Genomic DNA, 23,443 nt, shown 5'->3' on the forward strand with positions numbered 1-23,443 from the left:
AGCTCTGTGGTAAGCTTGCATAGCTAAGCATACTGTGTACATGCTCCTGGATGGTTCTATTCATTCACTCAGCCAAACCATTCTGGGGTGGGGTATAGGGGGTGGTCAATTAACGCTTAATACCCCTCTCGTCAATAGTTGCTCAAAAGCATGTGACACATATTCTCCCCCATTGTTAGTCCTAAGGCATTTCAGCCTATGGTGAGTCTGGTTTTCAACAAATGAAAGCCATCTCTGAAATACAGCCAAGACATTTGACTTAAGCTTAATGGGGTGAGACTAGACTTTACGCAAAAAATCATCAATGAACATCACAAAATACCTGGCACCACCCATAGACTGGCAGGGCATGGGCCCACACACATCCAAATGTACTAGTGCTAGGGGCTCACTCATGCGTGTCCTACAAGACTTCTTATGCATATCCCTAGTCTGTCTGCCATAAAGACAATGTTCACATGAATTAAAACATGCGTAGTTAAGGGGTGGTAAGTACTGCAAACCAGAAAGAATTTTCATTCCCTTTAAGGACATATGGCCCAAATAGGCATGCCAAAGAGATACATGTGGGATGGAACCCACTGACAAAACATGGTTAAGAGAGGACCCATCAACTACAAGAGGATAGAGACTGCCAGCTTTGGCACCTCTAGCAAGCACAAGTCTGCCACCGGTGATCTTCCAAGAAGAATCCCCAAATGAAACATGAAACCTAGTATTATCAAGCTGCCCTGCAGACATAAGACTACATGTAAGTGCAGGTACATGATGTACATCCTGTAACAGAAAAGTTCTGCCAGTAGAAAACTGCAGTCATACATCCCCAATGCCAACAATAGCAAGTGACCTGTCATCCAAGCGAACTGAACCAGAGACAGTGTAGTAGGAGTGGAACCACTCACGGCATGATAGATGTAACATGAAATGAAGCACCAGAATCCAGAAGCCAGCATTGCGCATACATAGAGTGAACATCGGTCAACGATGTAGCATCATAAGAACTAGGTGCAAGTATGTACTCCCCATCGGAGTCATCAGTCTGCATGACATTTATCTCCTTACTTTTCACACTAGATTTTGTAGGCATAATGCTGCAATCAGAGGACTTTTCTATTACTTTGTCTTTCCCTTCTCTTTGCACTTGTCATTGTACAACTCATGACACTGTGGGCATATATGACCCTTCTTGCTGCAATGATGACATGCCACATTAGCATTTCTCCCAGAGACTTGATGCGTGACTTACCACGCAACTTAGACCTAGATTTTTGCAAGTCTCTACCATGGCCATTCCCATGATCATTCATGACATTACCATCTCTGCCTCTAACAGTCAAAGCATGCGACACACGAGAGGCATCCAAGTTCTTATAGTTGATCTCTTCGTGCTCCAGGAGCGCATAAGGTAGTGCGGAATACATCCCATGACTCACTTAGAGTCCCAAGCAAAAACAATGGAGTAACCTCATCATTAAAGGTAATACCCTGCGAAGTCAATTTCTTGAGAATAGCATGGAACTCACTCAAATGAGCAGACATTGTCATATTCTCCTTCATGAGCATGTCCATAAGCTGCTTCAGCAATACATGTGACTTGCTGGACTTTTCTTGTCATAGAGGTTCTTAATTTTATCCCAAAGCTGCCAAGCATTAATTCACAACACTAAATTATATAGTCAAGATAAAACAAAAGACATAAAGTTGATATGGTACCATGTAAGGGGTGATGTTTATTTCCCCCATGCATTGACAACTAATTTTGTGAAATCTTCAACTACTTGATGGTATTCAGATTGAGTTGAAGGATTTGTTGTTGAGGCTTTCAACATTATGGACATAAGCTTATTAAAGAAATGTTAATCTTTGGTATGAACATTCTTAATGTTGTGATTTCTTTCCAAATCCGTACTACATTTGTAAAGATCCTTCCAAAGCTCTCACTTCATCTTTGATGACTTGCCAATCATGTTACTTAGAAAATATTTTGGCCTTTTATCTTGCTCATAAATACCATTTGGGATATATTATGAGTTGGCCCTCATGTGTTTTGGTATTTTTGGATCTTAGCCTTGTCTTAATGCATGCCAGTGGAATTGAATAGCTCCTTAATTTTCTCAATAGCTACTTGGCATCTTGAAGGAGATTTGATTGTGTACACATAATTGATAGTGATTTAAAGAGCTTGTCAACAAGGACACACATGAGCTAATGTAGGGTGCAAAAATGAACATTATTGATGTCCTATGGACTAAACATCAAGAAATTTAGAAACTATTGCAAAGTTCTATTGCAAAATGGTAACCATGCCTTGAAAAATATTAACAAACCTATGGACAAATAATTTTCTTTCAAACCCCTTTCACATAAAGTGAATGAAAAAGATTCTAGAATTGTGATATTCAAAGTTGTGAGTAATAAGTATACTTCTAGAAGATGACTATTATCTCTTTTACTACAACGTTTAGAACAATAAGTTTATTACATTATTTAAGTAGACTATGGATTAAACACCCAAAGCTTTAGAACTTTATCCAAGTGCTATATTCCAATTGTAATTAGTAAAACTAGTAGTCAAATAGTTCACTTCATCTTCATTGATATAAGTGTTGTAGTATGCACATGTTACTTTATCAAGCACGGATGTGTAGGCTTCATATAGATGTCATCACTACACATTCAAATAGCTTCTTTATGTATGAAATATGAAAGAATATAAAGTGCAAAACTTAAAAGGATGATTCCATTGTCCTTTGCTCGTGACCTTTCCTATGTAGTTTCACAAAATAGAAAATGAAATACTATCATTGTACTTAGAGCATCATTGGGACAAATGACACAATATTAGTCAAAAGTTAAAAGATGATTCCATCTTCCCTCACTCATGACCTTTTATATGTAGTTTCACAAAATAGAAAATCAAAGATGATCATTGTACATAGAGCATCATCAAGGTAAGCACAAAAGTAAAAACAAAATACTTGTATTTGAAGCCCTTTGTTATGGTACCTGCATAAGCAAACAATAATTTAACAAGTTTTTCTAAAGAATATTGAAGTGTAAATGAAACAATATTCATATGATTCCATATAGGGTTTAGTGTGCCCCATGGTTGGGGGGGGGGTGTTATCATGCAAAAAAGTACATTCATACTTTGATAGTGCATGCACACATATCTACTTATGTACATATACATACTCTTATGCATAGTTGGTGCATGCATGCATATACACACATACGCATCTACATGTATGTAGATGTGAATTGATATGTGTACACATATGCACATGTAGAAAAAGCCACACATCCATGCATAATGTTGGATGTAAAGAGAGTAAGAGATAAAAAAATTTAATAATAAATCTATGTAGAGTAAAGAGAGATGTTAATGATAGAATCAAGTTAGTAATCTTTGACAAGATAGCCACGAACCTTCATTTGGCAAGCTTGTTGCATTGTTTGTTGAAGGCTTTGATTGCGGAGTTGGTGCTTCAGGAGTGATATTATTAGTATCCTCACAATTTGCCTGGAGCTCACCTGTAAAGTAGTACAAGGAGCAATTTTTAACAATTGAAAGTATTATGATCTAGAAGTTACTGTGTGATGTAGCATTCTTATTACATACACTAAATATTAAAGTATGATCTACTAATATTGCAAGAAAACTTTTTAGAGTCTTAAGAAAGTATGAATATCGTTTTGCAACTCAAAGACATATACACTAGCATAGCTTTAACATGGGAAAATGCAAATGCATCTTCATCAATGAAACATTTTATCCTCACATTAACAAAAAAAATTAAGAGTTTGAGAAATTTATATGATATTTTCCTCACCCAAAAGGTAATAAATCTATAGTGTTCTTTAGTATAGTATTTTGCAAATAATTTGAAAAATTCTAATGTAGGGGTAAACATTAACATATCTCATATGATATTATCCTAATATTTTTATGCAACAAGATAAACCCCCAAAGCCCCTTCTACTTTCACTTGGTTTGGTATATTAAATGAACCTCATTATACCTTAAATTATTAAGACATTGGATCTCAAGATCAATTTATGTACTATGCATATATTCAGCAATGATATTTTAAGTTAATTGATGATAATATGAAACAAGTTGAACACAATGGGTTAAATGTGAACTTAATCTTATTTTCACACAGTGAAGTATATATTACCATTTGGTTTCCAAGTTATTATTAGGAAAATAATTGCATTAATTTTTTTTGAATTTAATGGTTGCAAATGTTAATATATGTATATGTTTCAATTGTGAGTTTACTTCTCAAGAAATGATATCATCCATTCTTTGGTAATTCTTGATCCATGAATTTATTTCTTACAAGGGGAAATTTTAAAAAAATACAAAGCTATTAATACTTATACAAATCCATGGTTTAAGGACATCATTAGCTACATAAATACCTCAAATCACAATGTTCTGTAGCACTTACATTCACGAAGACAATAGCCAGTTGACACATTCAAGAAATTTCCATAGCCAGATTCACATTCACACTTGTATAGAAGATCATTCTCTGTAAGTTTGCAATCTCCATGGCCACAAACTGGGAAATCACAAACTACAAAAACATATACTTGTGTTTAGCTAAAATTATTGAGTTGGCAAACTTCTTTTAAAACCAAAGCTTTAATATTTTGACTTGCCATTGAAGTGGAATGTGAATCCTTGAGGTGGAGGGGTGTAGTTGGAAGGTGAGTCCGAAGATTTAGTGCAAGCTCCATCCACGATACCTACATGATATAGTAGGTTAAGGGACAAAATATATAGCCCTTGTAAAACTTATGTTCCTTAAAATGTGATAGCACTTGCCAACATTTTTAAGTTAGTTCTAGTGCTTTGTTCCATAGAGCATCATCCTATGTTCAAAATCATGCTAGAGTATGGAGTGGTTCAACCCTTATTTCACAAGGTGATCGATAATTTATTTGCAACATGACACAATGGCTAGCAATCAGAGAGGTTGAATGTGTCACATTTAAGTAATGCAATACTTGAGATATGTCTATGTTATGAAAATACATATTTTTTCTTTAAAAATTTTGAAGTAAAAGTAAGGTGTAGAGTTATTACATTCAGGAACTACACATGAAATATAAGAAAGATTAAGTGGGCTAGTCCACCCTGCCTCACAATCGCATGCATAAAATGGGGGCTCATCTCTTGAAGTACAATTTCCATTTATACAATCTATCACCTCGCAAACACCTATCAATAAATATTTCTCAAGTTAATATGGAGAGTTGTGGCAATATAGAACTATCAAATGTTAGTCTTTTAAACCACTAAAGCACCTCCTAAAGGCATCCTAGCCATTTGCGAGGATGTTTTTGCTGAGAAAATGCTCATGTATATGCCAAAAATAATTCCAACATATTTGCACCATGATCTAATATGCAAGTTTGATGGGTACATATTGAAGGAAAAAAGAAGAAAATGGAAGAGGAGGAGGAGGAGGAGGAGGAGGAGGAGGAGGAGGAGGAGAGGGAGGGAGGGAGGGAGGGAGGGAGGGAGGGAGGGAGGGAGGGAGGGAGGGAGGGAGGGAGGGAGGGAGGGAGGGAGGGAGGGAGGGAGGAGAGAGAGAGAGAGAGAGAGAGAGAGAGAGAGAGAGAGAGAGAGAGAGAGAGAGATGGGGGGAGGAGACAGAAGAGGAGAGGAAGTGGAGGAGAGAAACCTTTGTGAATCAATGCCAAAAAAAGGAGTCTAGTAAAAAGTTTAAGAAGAACAAAGTTTTGCATTTAAAGAATTTCATGTCCTAACCAATTAGAAAGGAAAAGATTGTGGAACCTACATAATACACAAAAATTGTATGACCAAGATTTAATTCAATCATAGGTTTCTTTCTTACTACTTTTAAGTAATCTAAAATATACTGATGTCTACATCTTAGGAACAATTTGAATACTATGTGATTGAACAAATAAGTTTTTTTTTAGATTCTCTTGTTTCAATATATGAGAAGAAAGTGTCTAATGCTTGAGGTAATAATCCAAAAGAATGAATAAAAAAGCCATGTGCCTACTAAATTAGAGTAATTTTGCACTATTGAATGTGTCCTATGCTTGTGAGGTTAAATATGAGTTTTGAAAAATCAATGTGCCATGCATACTTTGATTTCTTAAATACTTCAATGCAATTGTCAATACTCATGTTGTATGAATGGAAAAGTCATTGGTGCTATCTATTAAAAGTGGTGAAAATTTCACCATATTCAAACATAATTAAACAAGAACATAACATGTTGCTCTATAGACAAGTTTTGTATATGTATTACTATGAACTTGGTTTTTACAATTTGATTATACCTACCATCACTATGGTGCACAAAGCATGAAAAGTTGTCCCTATCTATGTCAATATATGTATATGAAGGTCTAAATAATACCATAGCATTGTAGGTTAAGATGCATAATTCAACACACTTCATCTACATGAATAAATAGTGAACTCACCTACTCCAACAATGACACTCTTGCACTACCTCACTTGACAATTTTTCTGTGATGCCAGATAGAAATATACACAATTAGCATAAGAAGCATAGTTAGAGATGGCCATTTATTTGAAATGTTAACTACACATATACTTCCTAACGTTTGAGCTCATGTTATGTTGCATTGGAGCCTTAGAAAGTGATCTCATTGCTTTAAAATATTACATCTAACCTAAATTCTTCATCTCAAAGTTTCTTTAAAGAGCACTTTGAACATGACAAGGTTCATGAATACTATCACATGTAACAATCAATCCCTAAGCTTGCAATTTATCATGCTTGCTTTCTTTTGCTAAGAAAAACATATTGAGTGCTACTAATTTTCTAGCTCATTTTATGCAAGATTTTTGAGAAGGTGTATTAAGGTTCCCCTTTGTGGGGGATGATTATAGAAGACTTTTCTAAGTGCTATTCTTTTGGGATGTGTGATTCTTATTTTCAAAAAGCCCTAGAGCATATAAATTTGCATGGGAAAAGTTTGGGGAGAATGGTTTTAACATGTGCAAAAGAAAGCTTGGAGGATTGGAGAGTAGGTTGGACAGTTGGAGTAGGGCCAACATTGCATTTGAAGTTCATTTCAAGGTAGGCTACTTGGGTCCAACAAGAAGATGGACTACACAAATGGTGCTAACAACATATGTATTAAAGAGGACAATGTATTATAGTGTGAAACTTTTGCAATATCTTACATTTTTAATTTGGAGGCCATTGCTTACATGATTTTAACAAAGTGTGTGAACAAGGTCAGCACTTTATCAGAGTTAAGCAAAACCCTCCAACTAAAGAAAGAAAGTCTATTAAGGGTTGAGGGATCAAATGCTATTACAAAAAATATTAACGAGGATATTCTTATGTTTGAGCAACACCTTGATGAACTACATTGACAATATCCTTGTGATGCTAAAGAGGTTAAGAAGTGGAGGTTGATTTAAATGCATCAAAACATATGTTGCATCAACTTAGTGTCATGCAGAGAACATGCAAATTCTTTTCCAAGAAGTGGAAGTTGAACATGTGCTTTGGTCTTCGATACATTTAGGCATCTAATGTTTTTTTTCTATTTATTGTAAGAAATATGATATATACATATTTGTGCCCTAGCTAAATGATTCTAAAAGTATTCAATTTTGACCTAGGGTAGTTTTAATTTGGTTCATTTGGATACACTTTATAGGAACCTCATCCTTGCAATCGATTCATGCTTTTGATACATTTTGGAAGCAACGTCATGTGTAAATTTGTGTGCCTTGTGTATCAAGCAATGATGTTGGTAATTTCTTTTTGGTGCTTGTTGAGTAGTTCAATGATCTTTGATACTCTAGAGGTGGCATTTGGTACTTTTTGACATTTAAAAATTTGGGAATTTATATCTGTATGAGATACTTTTTTGTACTATTTGGTACATTTATTGTATCGAAGATAATTCTTAACACCTTTTTGTAATTTTTGGTTCCAAGTTGGGTTCTTTGTGTACAAGGTTTTGAAGTTTGGCACTTGTATTTTGATACTGATCAAAAGATTTAGAGTGTTTTTTTAGAAGGGAGAGTATATCCTTGAGAGATATTTTTGGTACTATTTTGTAAATTTATTCTTGTACCTCTTGTGACCTTTTGGTAATTTTTGATACCAAGTTGGGTTCTTTGTGTACTAAGTCTTGAAATTTGGTACTAGAAGTGTTGTCTTTTGGTAGTGTCCTTGAGAAATAAAACTTGGTATTGTAACCTATTTGGTAATTTTTAGTGTCTCAAATACGTCTTATAATCTTTTAGGTACTTTTTAATACCAAGTATGGTTCATTGTATATCCACTTTTGAGTTTTGGTACTTGGAAAAGTGTAGCACTTTTTGGTAGAGAATGATATTTTGATCTAGTATTGTTTGGTACTTTTATTGTTTAATCTAGTATTGTTTGATAGTTTTATTGTGTCTCAAATATTAAAACATATTGGTACTTTTTGGTATGAAGTTGGGTTCTATGTGTACCAAGTTCTGCAATTTGGTACTTCAAAAATTTGAAGTATTGTGTTTACAAACCTAATATACATAATAGGTGTTTGTGGTAAATTTTTATTCTTCTATTATAGCTTAAGTATTTCTTATAGAATTTTAGTACTTTTTGATACGATCATCACATGCATATATCTTGAGTACCAAGCTTGGGTTCTTCAAGTACCATTTTTTAAATTTGATACTTTTTTTGGTAGTCCTTGAATGCTTCAATGTTAGTTTTTTTTTCGTAATGTGTTTTTTTAACCCTATGGATATATATTTTAACCAGATTTTTCCTAAACACCATCTTGAAGGATGGCAAAATCTTAGTCCCATACCTTGGGGGAACCATCTCCAACCATCAAAGAGAAGTTTGAATACATGAAAGATCTTGTTGAGGACTATTATAAGCTTTCAATGACTATCTAAAAGAGGAAATCAAGCTTTCATAAGTGATTCAAGGCTTCTACAAGCTGCTCCAAGAGATCTAATACTTGGAGATTGATTCTGAGTAGTAATAGACATTGTCTAGTTAGTCCGAGTTTAGCCATCAAATGATCAGTGTATGACAGCTCTAATAACCAAGAATACACAAGGCTGAAGTGTGTCTAGAGTCCCATATAAGGATTTTGTTTACCTTCATAGGTTCTATGAATATAGCATGCTCCTGGGTGAAGTACTTGGGCTTCTCCTACCAAGAAATCATCTAAACCTATTAACATTTGGATTGTTTGGACTCTTTATCTTGGATGTACAACAGATTTTACATGTAATACATGCTGAATATGACTCATTGAGCTTTTTCTTTGTCTTGCTTAAAGGCTTTGGCAGACTTGGTAGAAGGTTTTATGATTGATTCATGATGTATGGACATGTCTTGAAGAGAATTTGATTTCCATAATCTTGGGACTCATTTGGATCTCTTGCTTATTATTTTTCTTCTCTTCTATCTCTTGTCCTCTACTTCCTTCTCTCTCTAGTCCCTAGTGGTGGATATGACCTTGTGACTAAAATCTCTCTAACACCATATTACATACCTCATCCTAAATTCAATCCCATGGTGCTAGCATATTAGACCCCCTATCAACTCCTCAAGAGTGTTGTTTGTGCTCTTCAACTAGAAAGTAGTGCTTAAATCATGAAAGAAAAAATATTTATTTTATGCACCTTCGTAGCGATTATCATGAGAGTAGTATGACAAGTGTTAAGTACATTTGGTCAATGTATGTGAAAACACACAATATTAAAAACTTACTAACAAATGTGAAAGAATATGTACCAAAAAAAGGAATTACATTTCATTGAAGTAAAAACAAACACATGGATTACAAGCTGGGTTTATCACAAAAATTTTACAACTGTGAGGACTCTAGTCCCATTCCCCTCTAATCCTCCTAGCTAATTGTATATTGCTATGCATAAGAGTTGCATGCTTTGTGTGTATTGTGCATAGGTACACATCCTCAAACTAGCTTACTAAGTAAGCCTCCATTACCTCTTACAAGGCCTCTAGTGTTGCACCTTACATCCACTTGTCATCTCCATAGCTCCATAAAATTTCCTTTACAATGTGAGAAAATGGTGCTTTGTGAATGAGAAGGTATGTGATCTTCTGATATTTCCTTATCTCTCTAAGTGCCTTTAGGTTGTAGTTCCTCCTCCTCCTCCTCCTCCTCCTCCTCCTCCTCCTCCTCCTCTCCATTGCCTTGGCACTCATTTTATCGTATATCTTCTTTGGTGTCCCTAGAGAGGTGGTGGCCTTGGTGGCCTCATTAGGTCTAGTTGTTGCTAAGGGGATTGTTGCTATGGTGTGGGAAGTCTTGCAAGTTCCTAAAAGGAGCATGGCCTTCACCACTGGGGATTAAATCCATGAGATTTTTGCCATGACAATGTGTAGGTTTTCATCTCCTTACTCCTAATCAATCTTTTTTTTTCTCACTTGTAGAACCCTCCTCTTGATCTTGTTGCTGCTCTTTATGCTTCTCATCTTCTTCTTATTGCTCTCTATGCTCCTCATCCCCACTCTCGTCAGATGGCTTGTATGTTTCATCCTCATTGGAGGTGTCATCGTTGTTGTCCTCTCGTGGCCTTTTTTCCTTGTACTTTTCAAACATGATCTTTCGTGCAGTAGTTGATGCATAACTATTCCTAGAGAAGACTGAGGATGAGTCTTCATGGTGGGAGAAGTTTGGAAAATCTCATCCCTACCATGGTGGTAGCTTTTAGTTTCACCCAGGAAGTGGATTGCATCATGTGATTTACTTTGTACAAACCATTCCTATGAAGAAACAAATTTTAGAGGCCTATAGGTGGACAAGAGTGAAGTATAAGAATGAACTTTGTACTCTCTATTTAAAGGGGAAGTTAGTTGCGGGGAGGGGAGGATTGGTCCACACACAAGGGGTGTATTGTGGATACCTCTAATTTTGTATCGAAATGGTAATGTATTTTGGTGTGCCTACACTTGTGGATGGTTCTCAATTCAATGGATTTCTTTGTGACAAATAAAGGTTCAAACAATGCTTCAACCCTCCCTAGTAAACATTGTAGTCTTGGTATGCCAAGATGCATCACATGATGAATATATTCAGAACTTCCCTTCTTTTCCATCATACATCCTTTCTAGATTTTTTTTCCTTTCTTGAGCTCTACCATTAGTAATAGGACTATCATAGTTTTCACAATACAATTAGCATCGTGCTATAATGGCAACATGACAATAGGCCATGCTTATGTTCAGATGCTCCTTTGACATTAGTGTTGCACCTTGTATGGCCTACCAAGTTGTTGCTATGAGGAATATCACTACAACAATGGCAACAATGGAGCCCAAGCCCTTGCCACAAGTGCATTTCTAGACAAAGAAAGAAATCTAAAATAAAATTTGTAATATGACCTAGAACACAATATTAGTGAGTTTGGGAATCTCCCAATTCCCTTTTTTTGAATACTAAAAAGGTGGCACCCGGATAACATGCCCATAAGTTTCTCAAAACCATATGATCTGACCTATCATTGGAAAGCGCTTGAAAAATGGAATCTATTCAGCTATAGAGGGCTCCATTGGGAGTTATAGTGTTCAAGTTATGACAAATCCAAAGATTTGACCACATGTCCCAAACTTATGTGAAATTTCCATTTTTCCCAATATGGTGTTCCAGGGTTATGAAGAAGCAATATGATTACAAAAGCATACTGAAATGCTTTATTCCTAGTAGTCCTATGGTGCAGTAGACCATTTATGATTAACATTGGAAGTTAGACAATGCACTACTAGATGACATTTTAAAAAAGAGGGATGCCATAATGAAGATCCCATCATAGGCTTTGAGCAACATTAGCAATGTGTTTTTGGTATCGGATGAAAATCACACCACTAAGGATTTGTAGGCATTGTCCTCTTTTGGAGTTAATCTTATGTTGGAGCTTTCACCTCCATGCCTACATCCATAGTTAAGATCCCTTGAGGTTTGCATTTCTTCCCATCCATGACAAAATTACCTAGAGTAGCAAAGAATTGACCATTGATTGGCAATGGGACTCTCACTCCTCGTTTGATGGCATGATTGATTCATCATGCCAAAGAAAAACCATAATTCAAGTTAGTACTCCTTGAAAGATCAAATTGGTGCAAATCTTTGTCTAGTACTATTATAAAGAAATGGTTGGTTTTTCACAGTTCATCGCATCCCTATTCTTCCCATTTCAGGACATAGATAAGGCTACAATTTCTTGCTAGATGCAGTTGATGGCATAAGCTAATACTTCATTTATTATAGTGGCATATCAGCAACAAGCTAATAATTCATATTATAGTGGCATCTCAACAATATGCTAATACTTCATATTAGTATGGTTTCTTGACAAGACTAGTCACTATGTGTGAGATGTTTATACACAAGATTCATTAGTGTCCAATCAAGTCACTGCCAACAATGATATAATCATTCATCAAGTTTTACCAATATAAAGACAAATAAATAGCTATATGCATATAAAGTCCATGCACAACCATCTTAGTCCTTACTTACTAAGAACATTAGAGACATAAGGGCTATCATCTCAAACCCAAAGCTTGTTTCTAAAATTACAACAATGCTAACAAACTTTTGAAGGCCCCAAGTAATACCCATCTTAACACTAGCATATTGTGATGCTATTGACAAGAGATGTAAATGCTTTCTTTGTAGGGTGACATTTTTATAAGAACTAATTCCCATTGACAAGGAATCACTCAACATCTATGAGTTGATCATCACAATAGTGCTATTAGGCTTGTGCTGGGCTGTTCAAATTTTTATCACTATGAAGGGTGACTACTATTGTAGAGGACTTGTATAGAGGGTTAATTTGATATAGCAAAACAACCCATTATTTCACAAAAATGAAATTTGATAGCAAGGAGACTTCCAGTCTTGAAGACTCTCAAGCTATCTGAGGACTCGTGGTAGAACTCTTCTAAAGCTTCAAGATTGAACCCAAAAGTATTATGTATGCTTTCAACCTTGTTTTGTCTATTGTAAAAAATAGTACATTATAGCCTACCACTAAAACTCTCTTACCTTCTCCCCAAAAGTATGCTCTAGATAGCCTCCTCCTTTCCCACTTGTCGACTCTTTTCCCTTGCCTCACACTTGCCTTGCATGAGCTCTATCCCTCCATCCAAGTGTCAATCAAAACAAACCCTCCTCCCCTTGTTTGCACTAGTTTTGGCTTAAAATAGCCTTTTTACTTCACACTTTTCTTCTTATTGATCAATTTATTGTCAAGTCACTCAGGTCACTTCCTACTCTCTACCTCATGTCATATACCATAGTACTTACCATATTCATATCAAGACTTACCAAGACTTTGAAAGACCTGAGTGTAGCATGATCCTATCATATGACTTAGTAAAGATAAGTCCTACCTACCTCTAAGGCACTTGACCTTTTGCCTTTTCACATCATAGACTAAAGATAGCATGATATCTACCCCCTTTGAACTTGCACATCCTTTGGCATGTGCAAAATTCCTAGTTGTCAATAGATTTAGAGTCCTCCTCATCCTCTGCAATCATATCCTATGCTTCTTCATCTTCCATATCCTCTTGGCTAGTACATGTATCATTGTTAATTTTTTCATCCAGTTCTGGTAACTTATAGGAAATAGATTCCTACCTCTTGAATAATTTGATTATTTTTCTTGCTATCAAAATTCTTATGGATATTCCATACAACTCATTTAATGCAAAAGTAGCATTATCAACACGTCTTACCACATAGGGTTGAAACCATCATTTGGAGACTTAATGCATAGCACTATGCTAGTTTTCCAAATTGCTATCATAAACCAACATCCAATCCCCATCTTGAATGGTTATTGGCCTCAATTTGTGTATTTTGTCAAACTGTTTCTCATTTTGTATCCCTGTTGCCCTTAATTTTGTAATTGTTTCCTCTATGTCTTCTAACTTCCCTTTCAACTATCTAATACATAAGGCTAGCCATTCCTCTCGATTCAGCCCCTCTTCCCAACATAGCACACTCAATGTGGCTGCCATCTCTTTCATCAACATGATAGGTTTTTGATTGTACATCAATTCAATAGGCATATATCCTATAACAACACTATGAGTTGTTTTGTCAACACTCCCCCTCCCCCCAAACACATAAGGAAGCAGTTGTGGCCCCTCTTTTACCTTCTCTCCAAATTATTTTGCCAATGCCTTCACAATAAGCAAGTGAGCTCTTTCATTTTTTCCATTTCCTTTAGGGTTATAAGCTGAAGTTAAAGAAAGATTTATCCCCAACTATGCAAAGAAATCATGGGCTTCATCCACATCGAGTTCACCCCTATCTATTGTAAATTTTCCCACACAAGCATATCGACAAAATATCTCTTCTAAGATAAAAGTACACATTGCATTTGTTGTCTTGGTGTGTAGAGCTCTCCCTTTCACTTTATTAGTCAAGTCTTCACATGCAAGTACAAGATACCTCATTTGCCAAAGACCTATAGGCATCATGACTAAATCCACTACCCACTTAAAATGAAGAGACAAGGGATATGTGGATTGCAATCCATCCCAATGTCTCACATATGAATACATTTGACATGTCATACATGTTTCATCAAAGTGAGCGACATCCTTATACATACCTTGCCACCAATATATTTCTTTGATCTTTGCACAAGTACCCAAAACACCTCTATGGATAGCCTATAAGCTTTCATGAAACTCCTGCATAACTTTTACTTGTGAAGCTCTATCACCAAGAACCCACAATGGCATAGTACCTTGTTTCTTCCCCAGGGGGTCCACTAGGGTTTACCGTATGGTACCACATTTTATAAGGTAAGGTCCCATAAATAGGGGGTAGATAAGGGGTACTTTCATATATTTCTTGCATGCAAGTGATGTCTCCTTATTACTACTAGTGAATCCCCCGTGGTTTCTTCTTACCATGTTTACACAAGTATCCATCTTTTAAGAAAAACCCATAGGCTTTCCTCTACATCTTCTTACACTCCTCATCTTAACACTCTTCTCTCTTTGTTAATGTGTTGAGATATTGACCAATTATCAACCACTCTTTTTCATATTTATCATCTAGAAACACTTCTCCGCAAGGTACATAGCATCTAAAGTGTCTTCTCTTTGCTGTCCAAGCTTTTATTAGTGCTGTAGCAACTCCTTGCATTGTTGAATTCACTATTATAGCACTTGTACTTGACAAACCAGTTACTATACTTATTGCATTTAATGTTGTCCTTGCATTAATGAGAGTTGTACTTGCATATATAGGATGCTATCAATTCAGTTGTTTTACAAGTCAGATCATCATTTTTAGTAGCAAAAAAATCATCTTCTTTCTCCCCATCCATCATCTCATCTCCATTGTCATAGCATGCTCGAGATAACATGTCTACGACCGCGTTATCTCTTCTTGCAATATGCTGAAATTCAAGGTTCAAAAGATTTGAGGTATGCAATCCACCAAAGCATAGAAATGTCTAGGGTAGCATAGCTCATACTCATACCCGATAGCAACAAGCAATCAGTCTCAAATGACTACAAACCACCCATAAAGTACTCCTTATCACATTTAAGGGCTATCACAATTCCCCATAATTCTCTTATCTACCATTCGAGTAATACTTTATCACCAAGTTGAATTGCATATTTTTTCCCTTCCTCATCATCTTGCCTAATTTCCCATCCAATCCCAATTGGGCTTGTGTCAACAGTAACAATAATAGGCTTCCAATGTGAACAATTAGCCTTTCTCAATGTAGGAGTAGATTTCAAGAGTTGCTTCAATTTCTTCATTGCTTTCTTATGCTTCCTTTCCTAGTGAAACCTTTGACCTTTCCTCAAGAGTTGATATAGAGTATTAGCTACATGTGCAAAGTGAGGGATCCATATCAAATGGAACACATATGCACCCAAGAATCCATGTACCTCAGATACATTCATGCATACATCTTGCATTCTATCAATCCCATCTGTTTTCATTCGTGATCATCTTCTCCCATATGGCCCACACATATGCCCAACAATAAAATCCTCTTTAACTCCAAAGACTAACTTTTTTCTAGAAAGAGTTAAGTGCACCTCTTCTAGATGCATCAAAATTCTTTGACAATCAACAATATGGTATGCAACAAACTATCTATAACCATGAGCATCCATCTCTTCATTCTTTTCATTCATTGTGCACCCTTTAATGGGAATATCATCCAAGAAGGGCAATGTAAATTGTGGTATAAAATCCATGAGTACCCTATTCATAGCATTTTTCATGTGTGCCACTGAATTTATTGCACCATATGATTGTAAACATTCGTACTAATCCCAAGGGAGTCTTTATGGTTGTGATATCCCTACTCTCAATTGCAAGCTAAAACTCATCATACCCCGAGTAAAGATCACCCAAAGAAAAGATCACACTGCTTGCAAAAGAAACTCATCATACCTTGAGTAAAGATCACCCAAAGAAAAGATCGCACTGCTTGCAAAAGCCTCTGCAAATTTATCAACCAAAGGATCTACACCCACATTTCTTATGGTCACTTTATTGAATGATTGCATGTCGTGAATAAATCTCAAAGCCCCATTCTTTTTGGGCATAGTGAACCAATTATTTGAGTATGGAGCTAAAGATGGCTCCAAGATCTTCGTGTGTATCTTTTCATTTAGAAAGTCCATCATCTTTGGCAAGTAAGCTTGTAATACTTCCGTTGAAAATATTTCTAAACCGCGTGATACTCATGCAAGGGAATTCCGGCATAAAAAATATGGACGGTGGGGGTTTTAAATGGTACATTCTCCATGGGCCAATCAAGACTAGATCAAAGTAAGAGAAACTGTGTATGTTTGTGTGAACCTCCTCTTGGGATGACATCAAGATGAAATTGATTTAATTTATGGCAAATTTTTTTAATCCCCTCTTTCCCCCAGCTGACGGTCGTGCTAGAGGAGAGGGAGAGAGGTGCTTATGACTAAGCATCTAGCTAGAGCCATGGGGGGGTTAATGCCCATGCAACAGGCCGCGTGGGGCATGAGGGAGGTCCCTCTCCCTAGCCTATAAATACCATTGTGGTGAGGCAGTAGGGAAGCAAGGAAGGAGGGTAACACTGCCAGTCGAGTGAGAGGGAGAAGGCTTGAAGGTAAGGAAGGAAGGGAGCTAAGAGCGTGACATCACCAGTCTGAGGGGAGTCGAGGAGGAGCCATAACACCGCCAGGCCACGAGAGAGTGAGGGACTAGGCCGTGAAGCCGCCACCAAAAGGAAGAAGACATTGCCGCTACCAATTTAGTCACCTCCTCTCATCCACGTGGTTCCACCACATTTTTCAGAAGCTTCAAGAAGCTTCTTGAAGCTTCTAAGGGCCTCCTCCAAAGCCCCCCTTCCCGTGGGGTCCCATCCAAGCCCTTTAAAAGCTCATTAAGCCCCTTTTCCCCCCTTGGGTTCCCCACAAGCTCCCATTAGCCCTAGTTTCTAAACCCCTTCCCGTGGCCCTTTCCTATTTTCTCTCAAGCGAGTTTTTATAACCCCCCTCCTGGGATTTAAGCACCTTCCCCTGGTTCGCTTAAAACCCCACTTTCCGTGGTTTTCCATAAGCCCTTCTTGAGCAATCTTTACACTCCTATTCCACTTGGAATTTAAGCCCCCTTGCCCCCCAAAACCTACCTTAGACCGGGTTTTAAAAACCCTTTCCGTGGGAAATCCCCACGCAAATTCATACTTACTTGCAGGCTCTTAAAAACCCTTTCTATTGCCCTTCTCAAGCGATCTCTTATAACGCCGAAAATTAGGTTTTTCTTTCCCTTGCATCCTTGGGAATTAACCTTTTCCCCTTGCATTCCCCCATAAGCCAACTAGCCGGGTTTTAAAGGCCTTTCCCTAGCAATTCCACAAAGCCTTTTTACAACCCCGGTTTCCTTTTAAAAGCCTTCCATTTCAAGTTTTTTAAATCCATTCCCTACTTTGAGGAGGCAACTTTAAGGCCTTCTAAAGATCGATTCTAAAAGACGGTGGAATCGATCAAGGAAGCCGAATCACAAAGGGAGTCTCGTGTGCAAAGGAGATGGCCCAAGAACATAAGTCTGCGGCCAAGGCGAGAAGGTTGAATACACGATGGCTCCTAAAAAGGCACAAGGCGCAATTGCAGGAGGATCATCTCCTAACATCCATGTGGATATTTCACCACAAGTCCAGGTTTTCTTCCTAAATTTTGATTTACGTTGTAATATTACTATTGTGCATGGATCATTTATGGAATTAGGATGCGCTTTTTCAGTTGAAATACTTTGGCTAAAAATAGCTTACGATCAAAGAATCGGTCATTTGTATTTTTCAAATAAACAAATAAGATCTCTATGCATTCCTAGCAAGTACTTTTTATGCATTACAAGTAACGAATTTAGATCAATTAAAGATAATCTTTATAAAGTCGAAATTATTATTGTACACTTCAATTATGCATGGAAAGAATAAATCGCATGTCGCATTATTAGGCATCTTTTCTTCGAAATGATTCATTAAAAGAAGGTTGCTAATCATCTGTAGAAATTTGCAAGGCGTGGAAATGGTTCTTAAGTTGCGGGAAGTAGATTAAACTCTAGTCAATTGGCTTAAATCTCAATCAAACTACGTAAATAGTTACGAAAGGTTGTGTAATGCTCATTCAGCATACGAATATCTCATTTAGAAAAGAAGTTAGAAAAATGTTGCATGGTTCACATAAATCCCTAAGGCTTAGTAGCACGAATCTTGAATGCATGTTCTAGAAGAATCAATAGAAGTTATGCCGTAACTTAGCATATGCTTTGATTTTCACAAAAAAAGTAGTGTTTGTGATACGTAGGAAATGAATCATGTGATTAGGAAATTGGTAACGTAAATATCTTCAAGAATAGACAAGTAAATTGGTTAACCTAAACACCTAAAATGCAAGGGACTCGCTTAGGAATGGTTAAATCAATGCAACATATCCCAAAGTGCTAACTAGGGTTTAGCATGTTGAGGACGTGACCTAGTCGCGCTTATTGTCAAGTTGAAACACTTATAAACCTAAAGACCTGTCCACATTCACGGAATGTAGGGACAATAGGGCATACTTGCTAGAAATGATTTAGGGTTTCTACCCTAAGGATCGCTCGCTAAAAAGACGAAACTCGGTATGAATTGGAACCCTAGGACTGACAATGTCGGCCTAATGCAATCAAGAACGGATTGTTATGAAGACACCCTAACCCTGTTTCCTATCTGATCATGATCTCATGATTAGAAGACGCCATTCGATGGGTAAGATAGTCCCATAGTTTTTTACGCAACACTTGTGCAACAAGTTGCAAAGTCGCATGATCTTGTGATTTGATTACAAGGGAATGGCCAATTCCTCGGAATGAGATTGGCAAATTCTTACACAAGTTTATCTTGCAAGAGGATGAGTAGTCATCCTGACATAGCACCTTTCTTGGGAAAAGTGACCAAGATAAGGGGATAAGATAAATGATTGGAAGCAAAAGACCAATCAATAAATTGGAATAACATATTTACTACTAATAGAACTTAAGGTATTGGTTAAGTTGGGTTAATAGGGTACGGCCCTAACCCAAGGACATATGGGTTAACAAACAAACCCTTAGGGATCTTGCCAAGTCGCAATTGATCTCAGATCGAATGCTGGATGCATTCGGAGAGAAGGATTCACTCCTTAGCAGTTGGCCAAAGTAAACGACCACTGGAAATGATTGTGCTTGTAATAGTTCAAAGAGCACTGTTTTGCTTTGTTTGTTCAAGGAATTAAAGGATGAAAAGATATCTAATGCTTCAGGTTGAAGGCCTGAAGGGAGAGGCAGCCTCAGTTATCCCCGACTGTCTGCCTGACCCTAACCAAGGGGGTTGTTAACCGCCTCGGGAAGGTGGACTGAACCCCCTGCGAGAGGTCTCTCCGTTGAGCGCTACTTGGAGTAGGAGGATGCTTAGGTGCCAGCAAGGGGGGGATCTGGCTATAAATCCCTCACCTTTCGGGCCCTGCACAAGAGGCCAACACGACTCGGGATTGGATCTCGAGGCCCGCATACTAGTCTACGGCCGGAATCTTGGATTAGTAATCCCTGTGGATTGGTGGATAGCTTTCGGGCGGATTATGGATAAGCCTATGGGCTGGACTTTATAAATGTATTCCAAAGATAAATATGATAAGTTGTTGAAAAGGAACTTATTTGATACTATTTTTCTATGTCAAGTGCTATGAAGGAACTGGTGCCTAACAGGCTAATTAAGGAAACTGATTGATGCTTGTTCAACTAAATGTGGTAGGTAATTAGATAACTAAAACAACTTGAGGAAAGTGCAGTAATGTGGCCATGGGTCCATCCTACGGACGGGTGGTCCCGGTTAACCGGGAACTTTTCTCAATCATGATGGACAACAAGAAGATCATTCAAAGGACACGAACAGCAAGGGCGTTGACCTAGAGTCTAAGTTATAATAATCCCGATTTATGTTGTTTTAGAGGAACGGAATGGGACTATGCCTTATGGCAGAGAGGTCAAACCTTACATCCCTCTCGTTTTCCATTCTCCTTGAACCAAGTGCAGCGTAAATTCGCTTTGGCCCTGGCGTTTCTGCGTAAAGTAGTTCGCTTGGGGTTTGACGCTAGTTGCCGTTTAGAAAATGACCATTAGGGAAAAACCCTGATTCAGGTCGGGTCCTAAGTGGGAACAGCTAGAATACTTCCGCTACGTGGTAGATGCAGAAAGTCCTAGATCACAAACCCCGTGACATTCCATGGGAGTGCCGGGCAGAGCTTTCTAGACATCCTTTCCGATAAACTGCTAAGATGTGTCCTAAAGATTACAGGTAGACACGTTACAGTTGGTACCAGAGCGAACCAACGAAGGATTTGTTTTTAAGAAATCTTAATAAGAAGAAGTAAAGCAAATGTTGTTGTTCCAAACATTTCCTTACTTTTGATGCTATCTTGCAGAATTATGAAGCATGGAACAAGTTCTTAGTGTTCCGAGTCATGTTTATGACTACGATGCATTCCCTAGATTATCAACAAAGGGTTGAAATGATGAACATCCTAGTAGAGCGTATTTATAATCCATCGCCTTTGTACGTGGAATGAAGATGGACGGGTGCCTCAGGAATCTACTATATAGCTGCCCACCAGTTTGCATACCTTCAAACCAACCTAAAGAGGATCAAGTGGTTGGAAGACCTGAAGATCGTGAAGCTGTTCATTTTTGTGGAGGCTCATATAAACTCAACTTTACATATTCGAGGTCGGAGGGTTGAGCTGAACTCATATGTATATGAGGAAGTGACCCATGTAATCCCCGCCAACAGGATCAAAGTGTTGGGGCACTATGAGAAGAATGGGTTTCAAAGGAAAGGATACCCTAATCTTCTGATGACTTACCGATTCCTGAAGATCCATGACCCAAAACCATACTATTATCCAGTTCCCGTAAATAAATGTAATACAGTATTATTCTCCCCAAACTAAATGTAACAGTTGCTCTATCATCTCAGGAAATGTTGTACTCCGAAAGGGCTATGCCCATATAAATGCAATAAGGCTTCTTTTTATCAATGTGTGTCTTGTCCATAAGAATTGATAAAAAGTTAAGTGGCTAGGATTCTTGGTTAATAGTTAAATTGGGTATGAAATATAAATCATAACGATTAACGAGTAATAATGTTAAGAAACCTTTATTCAGACACAACCCCAAGTACAGATTCCCAGTTCGCCTCCTACATCAACTACTGCAGTAATCCAGGAGAAGAAGTTTCTTCTCAAGCAGATTAAGCCGCCTGAATTTGATAGGAAAGGCAGGTCCCGTCCAAGCGGATGCTCAAATTTGGATTGAATCCATGGAGGATTACTTTGAAGCAGTCAGTACTGCACCCGCCAACCAGGCTATGCTCGCCAAGCTAAAACTCGCTGGCGAAGCCAGGTTTTGGTGGAAACAATGGTGCAGAGATCAAGGGATCCTAGAAGGACCTGTTACCTGGGAGAAGCTGAAGAAAGCTGTGCAGGGAAGGTACTTACCACCTGCATATCACATGCAGAAAATGAATGAGTTCTACGAGCTGAAACAGCTGGGACTCACTCTTGACGCATACTACTCTAAATTTGTCTCACTTCTTAAGTATGCGCCACAGATGAATATGACATAGCAGGTGTCAAAATTTTGTGTTAGTTTAAACCCACCAGTGAATACCCGTCTCGAATCTATGCGCCTATCAGATCTACAGGACGCACTCATTCGAGTTGCGCCTATAATTCAGGAGGTGCAAGCTAGGCCAAGAGGTAACAAAACTTGGTCTTATAATGACCCGAACAGAGATACATATAGGCCTCAAATGAAGAGAGTTCAAGGTCAAAATCGAGGACAAAAAAAGAAAGCAAGGACTAATAATGTCAACAACTTTGTCCCTACTCAAAGCAATGGCCGAAACTTTTGATGTTTCCACTGCAACGAGCCCGGTCATTTCAAGAGGCAATATCCCAAGCTTGGAGGAGAACATCGCCAAGCACCTTTCCAAGGAACTGGCCATGGCGAGGGAGCTGCTACCCGAGGCAGAGGAAGAACCGCCTGTGTTGCCAACAAGGAAATGTGCGAAGAAGAAGATCTGACCATGGAAGCAGAGTTTGAAAGGGCGATAGTCCATGCTACTCTACACAAGAAAGGCCCGAATCACCAATTCTCGGTGATTCAGACACCGTCGGATTATCAAGGTAAAGGTTTCAAAACCTTGATTGATTGTGGCAGTACACATTCCTTTATCTCACTAGCTTGTGTAAGAGGATTAGGAATAGCCACAGTAGAAGTACCTACCTTGCTTGTGGAATTAGCAAATGGTTGTGAGGTCACTTGTACCAGGCAAACTACTAAGGTGGAATTCTTTCTGGGAGGAAAGACGACTTCGGTCAAATTCAAAGTCATGAACCTAGGTATCCATGAGTGTCTACTTAGAATGGATTGGCTTAAACCTAACGATGCTCACATTCATTGTGGAAAGGGCCAAATTTCCTTTCGGAACTTTGAAGGGGAATCGGTCACAACTCAAGGTGAGGTTGGAAAACCAAAAATTCAATTGGCCAAAGCATCTCGGATTATAAAGGGAGTTAGAAAGGGACTACTTGTCTACTTGATTAAGCTCAATAAGTTAGATCAGAAGCAGGATTCTAGTGAAGAACCTTCATGGCTAAAGGAATACGGGGACGTATTTCGTGAAGAGTTGACTGAACTCCCGCCTCAAAGAGAAGTGGATCATGAGATCAAGCTAGTGCCAACTGCACCAATTGCAAAGAGACCTTATAGAATGTCCATACCGGAAGTAATTGAGCTGAAGAAACAACTCAAGCAACTGCTAGATCAGGGCTACATCCATCCTAGCAGCTCACCATGGGGAGCTCCAGTACTGTTTCAA

The 23,443-nt window shown here is 38.0% G+C and overlaps 1 protein-coding gene across 1 annotated transcript; it reads right to left on the reverse strand.

Annotated features, from left to right (window-relative positions):
* Positions 1–475: 475 nt before the first annotated feature.
* LOC148038339 (uncharacterized) lies at positions 476–5,480 on the reverse strand. Its single transcript, XM_087675408.1, has 6 exons — positions 5,320–5,480; positions 5,099–5,233; positions 4,672–4,758; positions 4,458–4,586; positions 3,430–3,534; positions 476–3,006 (listed from the first exon to the last, which is right to left on the reverse strand). The coding sequence occupies exons 1-6, from the start codon at positions 5,438–5,440 to the stop codon at positions 2,927–2,929; spliced, it is 657 nt and encodes a 218-aa protein (XP_087531534.1). The 5' UTR covers positions 5,441–5,480; the 3' UTR covers positions 476–2,926.
* Positions 5,481–23,443: the final 17,963 nt, after the last annotated feature.

The sequence above is a fragment of the Lygodium microphyllum genome, chromosome 3 (genome assembly GCF_053477565.2).
Source record: "Lygodium microphyllum isolate KBCC chromosome 3, Lygodium_microphyllum_v1.1.10, whole genome shotgun sequence".
NCBI classification, from domain to species: Eukaryota; Viridiplantae; Streptophyta; class Polypodiopsida; order Schizaeales; family Lygodiaceae; genus Lygodium; species Lygodium microphyllum.

Excerpts from the sequence above, each read along its gene's own strand:
- LOC148038339 (XM_087675408.1), bottom strand. The coding sequence starts at position 5,440 with ATGTACCCATCAAACTTGCATATTAGATCATGGTGCAAATATGTTGGA. Across the intron at positions 4,759-5,098 it reads TTCATGTGTAGTTCCTGAAT|GTATCGTGGATGGAGCTTGC; the intron begins GTAATAACTCTA and ends TATATCATGTAG. Across the intron at positions 4,587-4,671 it reads ATTCACATTCCACTTCAATG|TTTGTGATTTCCCAGTTTGT; the intron begins GCAAGTCAAAAT and ends ATGTTTTTGTAG.